Consider the following 6,570-nt stretch of genomic DNA (forward strand, 5'->3'; position numbering starts at 1 on the left):
GCTTATAAAATTCTTCCGCTTGTTTAATCTGCATTTAACGATATAAAATCTATATTTATGCGAATTAAGCGTTGCTATTTTTTTATTATTTCTATTTTACTGTTTATAATACTAAAAATTGAATTATAACTTGCTTTAACTGGATGATAACCACTGACATTATTCAAGTTATAAAATGCTAAAATATACATAAATGCAAGCAAACCATACTGTTTTTATGTTTTAAAGTATCAAGAACGTTTTTAAAATGTAATATATTGACGAAATTCATTTGATTTGGATTATATTTGAGAAAAAATACTCGCAAAATTTGAACTGTGGGGCTATAAGCGGGTAGGCTTATTTTAGGTAGGTGAGAGGTTTGCGAAATCACCGTTTCCTTCCGCCATTTAGTTTTCCACCATTGCTATCTCACTTGGAAAGCAGGACGACCTCTCCCACCTAGGAGGCCATTGTATTGCCAGCAGAGGAGAACAAAAAAAAATATTTCCCCCCCAAAAAAACTCAAACTTAACCAACTATATTCAAGAACTCTGACCAAAAACTTTCACAGATGAATCCTACAGCACCAAACTACCCGATGGCGTCGTTGTATGTAGGCGACTTGCACCCGGACGTGACAGAGGCTCTTCTCTTCGAGAAATTCTCTTCTGCCGGACCCGTCACCTCTATTCGCGTTTGTCGGGACATGATTGCTCGCCGTTCTCTCGGTTATGCCTACGTGAATTTCCAACAGCCAGCTGATGCTGAAAGAGCTTTAGACACAATGAACTTCGACGCCATCAAAGGGAGACCCATCCGCATCATGTGGTCTCAACGTGACCCTTCCCTTCGTAAATCAGGCCTGGGTAATGTCTTCATCAAAAACCTCGACAAAAGCATTGACAACAAGGCATTGTACGACACATTCTCAGCATTTGGTAATATTCTGTCTTGTAAAATCGTTTCTGATGAAAGCGGATCTAAAGGGTATGGATTTGTACATTTTGAAACTGGAGAAGCTGCTCGTTGTGCTATTGAAAAAGTCAACGGTATGTTACTGAACGGGAAAAAAGTCTACGTCGGAAAGTTCATTCCTCGAAGGGAACGAATGCAACAGCTTGGAGATAAATACAAAAAGTTTACTAATGTCTATGTGAAGAATTTCAATGATGACCTGGATGACGATAAACTACGCCAAGTATTTGAGAAGTTCGGCAAAATAGCCAGCGCTAAAGTGATGAAAGACGAGACAGGAAAATCCAAGGGGTTCGGGTTTGTGAGCTTTGAAGAGGCTGAGGCAGCTGAAGCTGCTGTAAATGAAATCAATGGCATGGATATGAACGGGCGCATACTTTATGCCGGCCGAGCACAGAAAAAAGCTGAACGGCAAGCTGAATTAAAGGAGAAGTTTGAAAAAATAAAAATGGAGCGTATTAACCGTTACCAAGGAGTGAATCTTTATGTGAAGAATTTAGACGACGCCATTGATGATGAGCGTTTACGTAAGGAATTCTCTCAGTTTGGAACTATCACCAGTGCTAGAGTTATGACCGAAAATGGACGATCTAGAGGATTCGGTTTCGTTTGCTTCTCATCCCCTGAGGAGGCTACGAAGGCAGTGACCGAGATGAACGGCCGCATCTTAGTGTTCAAACCGCTGTACGTTGCTTTGGCTCAACAGAAGGAAGAGCGTAAGGCCCAGCTCGCCTCACAATATATTCAGAGAATACAAACTATTAGAAACCCGCTTAGTTCGATCAACACCATCTTCCAGGCCAGCAATCCAACCAGTTACTTCGTACCAACCATGCCTCAACAAAGATACTATCCCTCTCCGATAACGCAGTTGAGGGCCCCGGGTCCTCGCTGGCAATCTATTAGGCCAGCCTCGGCCCAGCAGGCCGCTGCGTACCCGCCTTTGGCCACACAGCAGATGAGACAAACCCGTCCAACGGGGGCTCAGTCTACAGTTCGCAGCAACCTTGGTTCTCGGCCCATCACTGGACAAACAGGACAGAGAATGGCTGTCCCTCCCTCCGTTACCGGAAGACAAACAACTAACATGCAGTCACAGAATTCCAGAGCCAACTTTAAATTCGGCCCGATGAGACCTCTCGGCCCTATGGGTACGATGCAATCGATGCTAGGTCAACCAACTGCCCAGCAACCGGTAGTCGTCCACGGACAAGAACCTCTCACCTCCGGTATGTTGGCAGCAGCTCCACCACAAGAACAGAAACAGATGCTCGGTGAAACCCTCTTCCCGTTGATTCACGGTATGTACCCTGACATGGCTGGCAAGATCACCGGTATGTTGTTGGAGATTGACAACTCTGAGTTGTTACACATGATCGACTCTCACGAGTCGTTGCAGGCCAAAGTTGAGGAAGCTCTGGCTGTGTTGCAGGCACACCAGGCTAAGGAAGCTGCTGCCACCAATGCTGGGGTCGTCAAGAAAGACTGAAGAGAAGAACAACAACCATCAACAACAACAACAACATCAAAGAAGATGAAAAAGAGAAAAATGAAAAACACCAAACCACAGTGAAGTATAGCAACAAAAAAATGAAACACGAAAAATCCTTTTCACCTCTTTCCCATCACCAGACTTATCCTTTTTCTGTCATGTTTAAATGATTTCTCTTCTTTTTAATTAGTATTTGCTGATTTCTGATTGTGATTATTATTATTACTACTATTATTATTGTCATTATCAGTGATTATTATTATTATTACTATGTCTTTTATATCTGCTAACCTCCTACATGTCTCTCCAAGTCTCTCTCTCCATCTGCCAATCTATCTCAACCGTCTCCATCACGCACACACACGTACACCACTATCTTCGTTTCTATATAAAATGATGGATAACAACAATTGACCATCTTCCACTACAAATTACTACTACTATTACTGTTATTTTTAATTATTATTATATGATTATTACTATTATTACTACTACTAATACTACTACACTACAATTGCCAGTACCAACCAAGTGTGTGTATGTGTGTTTGTAGAGAATATCTCACTCCCCCCCTCCACTTTAAGGTGCCTCTTCGGTTGGTGGAGTCTGTTGTCCTGTCCTCTAATAATTTTTTTTTACCTTAAAAATGTCTCCTTTTTAAAAAAAAAAAAAATTATTTTTTACGTTTATTCTGTTGGGAATCGTTCACCCCTTTTAATAGATGCGGGTGGTGCAGAGAGGAAGTAACAACACTTCTTGATACTCTCTCCCTCTCTCTCTATATATATATATTATAGTTGTAATAATGTTATATATACATGTGGTATGTTATATATATATACCTATCTATACATATATATATATGTGAATCTGTATGAACTGCCACCCCCCATCCTGGGGTAGATTGTCCCATCTCATAAACTCCAGAAATATTTTGATCATTTATCATGATGGTGATAGTTTTATATTTATTTTACCATTATTATTATGTTTTTTTGTTTTTTTTTAATTGGAAACAAAGTATTATAAAAAAAAAATTGGAAAAACTAGAAAGAGAAAAAAAAAATATCTCCTCCTGCTGCTGCAATTAATATAAATGAAAATATAACAAAAAAAATGTAACAGTTAAAATTTGCCCAAAAAAATATATATGATGATGATGATACACACACATATTGGAGATGTTGAAAGATTTTAGTTTGTGATGGAGACTGGTCGTAGATTTGTACGAATGGATTGTTAACAACATCAGCAACAACAACAATAATTACAATTATTAATTAATTAATTAAACAATGTGTGGAGAAGGAGAGAGAAACAAAACTGAACTACTAAAACTTTTTTTTGGCCAACAACCTGTATATCTGTCTGTCTGTCTGTCTTTTTTTTTTTTTTTTGCTCTCACCACACCCACGTGCGTGCTGTGACTGTGTATATATATGTGTGTATGTATGTGTACCGTGGCTTAACAATTTGTCTCCATGTCCACCTAATTCTGTGTTTTCCTTCCTCAATTATATTTATTTTTTATTAATTCTATTTCGTATTTGTTTCCTTGCTGGACATAAAAGGAGTTGACCCCTTGTCTATGTACAATTATTATTATAATTTTTGTTCTTTGATTTCCTTTTCTAGGTCACTCCCTCACAGCCCACACTTTTTATAACTTGTCTACTTGTTCCACCCTCTCTGTTATTTTTACCATTATTATTATTATTATTACTACTACTACTACTATTACTGTTACCACGTGTCACGGTTGGCTTTAATTTAGTTTCTTTCTGTAATCTTGGAAGAGGGAAACGGTTTTCTCCAAGAAACCTCCTCTCCGAAAAAATGCAACAACTAAAATTGAAAATTTGTTTTCTTGGAAATTATATATATGTATATATATATATGTGTATGTATATATATGTAATATATATAAAATTCTACAATAAAAATGTCAATTTAACGTTTTTCTTTCTTGGAAGTAGTGTTCTTTAGTTCCTCCCTCTCTCTCTCCTTACCATTTCACACACACACACACATATATTATTATATGTACTACACTTGTATGTGGACATAAGCAACGTCTAAATGACATTGTTATTTAAAATCCCCCCCTTCACTTCAAAATTAAACTAAAAATTTATTTGCAAAAAAAAAACCTAAAAAAACCTCTCACAAATCTTAGACAAATAATAATAAAAAAATATATAAAAATAACAAGCTTTAGATTTTCTAATAAAAGTTACTGAAAACCCAAATAATTTACAACACTGAATCTCTTTGTACTAGGTTCTTGAAAAAAGAGATTTTGTTTAAAAGTCTTATGTAGAGAAGATTTTTTTAAAGAAAATTTTTAAAATGATGCAAAGAAAAAAAAATAATATATCTGTTAAATGCTCAGGTAATGAAGATTAAATTGTAAAAGAAAAATAAATATAAATGAAAAAATATAAAATCCAAAGAAAGAAAAAAATCGTAACAAGGAAAAAAACCCCAAACTTAAATTTTAAAAATTGCATTAACAGCTGCAAATGTATCTAGCATGCATGTATGTGTACGTATATATATACATATATGTATATAGATTATATGTATATATACATACACATATATGTATATATATATACATACACACACTTCTATATTTTGAATGTTTCAAAACTCCCAACAAAACTTTCAGAAAATGGTGGTTAACAGTTTTTTTGTTTATTTTATTTTTAAGGCAACCTTCCTAGAAAACTTATGGGTCGGATTAGCCTCTTTGAAAAAAAAAAAGAAAAAAGAGTAAAAAATACCCCAAGTTAATATATATAAAATAAAACTTTGAAAAAAAAAAAGAAACTTATAAAAATTGAATATGTTCAAAAGGAAGGAAAAAAAATTGTAATAATAAAATGAAAATTAGCATACCAAGTCCCTCTCCCTCCCTATCTCTCTCTCTCTCAATTTAATTTCAATTTAAAAGTTAAAACTTTAAAAATGAAAAACCACTTATTCGAACTAGATCTGGGGCAGGTTGAAAATCTGGTATATTTTTTTTGTCCTCTTTCTCTTAAACTTGTTCCAGGATTTGAGTTGGAAATAATGCTGGTTGCCAAAAAAAAAAAAATTAAAACAACTACCACTTCTATTATTATTACTACTACTACTAAGTTATTAAGGTGCATTAAAAAATTTTATTTATTTAAAAAAAAATCTTTTTTTTTTTTCTATTTTGGAGAGTCACTGAGTTGATTTCAAATCCAACTGTTGCCAACCTCCTGTCCCCCTGTTTTTTCTTTATTTTTTTTTAATAAAACAAAAAAAAACCCCTGTCATTTCAAAAATTTAAAAGACAAAAAAATCCTTCCCCCACCTTCCTCTTCCTTCCCAAATACTGCTCCCATCTCCTCACACACTTTCTTTTACAAACCTTCTGTAAGTTGGTACATGGTATTAAAAAATTTAAAATAAAAAGTAAATAATTAAAATAACTTAAAAACAACACAAATAAAACACTTTTAAGAACTGAATTGCAACCTGTACAGGAGCTAATATGTGGGGACAGTATTTCACTGTACTGGTGATGACCTGACGTCTTTTCTTTCATTCAGTTAATAAAAATAAAAAGTTTAAACTAAATTCTATTGTAGTTTTTATTTGGAAAAGTTTTTAAGTTCCCAGTTGGTGTTGACTTTTGTACACTTCTGTACTATTATCCCCTCTTTGTATGACAAAATACCTCTTTTACTTGTTTCAGTCATTTGACTGCGGCCATGCTGGAGCACTGCCTTTTTTAGTCGGGCAAATCGACCCCGGGACTTATTCTTTGTAAGCCCAGTACTTATTCTATCTCTTTTGCTGAACTGCTGAGGGACAGGGACATAAACACACCAGCATCAGTTGTCAAGCAATGCTAGGGGGACAAACACAAACATACACGCACATATATATACGACGGGCTTCTTTCAGTTTCCGTCTACCAAATCCACTCACAAGGCTTTGGTTGACCCAAGGCTATAGTAGACACTTGCCCAAGATGCCACGCAGTGGGACTGAACCTGGAACCATGTGGTTGGTAAGCAAGCTACTTACCACACAGTCACTCCTGCACCTATACTTACCACACAACCACTCCAGCGCCTACCTGC

General features: G+C 35.8%; 1 protein-coding gene across 1 annotated transcript; it reads left to right on the plus strand.

The window, feature by feature from the left end:
• The first annotated feature begins 284 nt into the window (after positions 1-284).
• Positions 285-6,061, plus strand: LOC115223588 (polyadenylate-binding protein 4-like). Its single transcript, XM_029794234.2, has one exon. It carries the CDS (start codon positions 554-556, stop codon positions 2,444-2,446), a length of 1,893 nt encoding a protein of 630 aa, XP_029650094.1. The 5' UTR covers positions 285-553; the 3' UTR covers positions 2,447-6,061.
• Positions 6,062-6,570: the final 509 nt, after the last annotated feature.

This window comes from Octopus sinensis, linkage group LG23 (genome assembly GCF_006345805.1).
Source record: "Octopus sinensis linkage group LG23, ASM634580v1, whole genome shotgun sequence".
Lineage (NCBI taxonomy): Eukaryota > Metazoa > Mollusca > Cephalopoda > Octopoda > Octopodidae > Octopus > Octopus sinensis.

Bases quoted from the DNA above. Each gene is read 5' to 3' on its own strand.
- LOC115223588 (XM_029794234.2), top strand. From the start codon at position 554: ATGAATCCTACAGCACCAAACTACCCGATGGCGTCGTTGTATGTAGGC.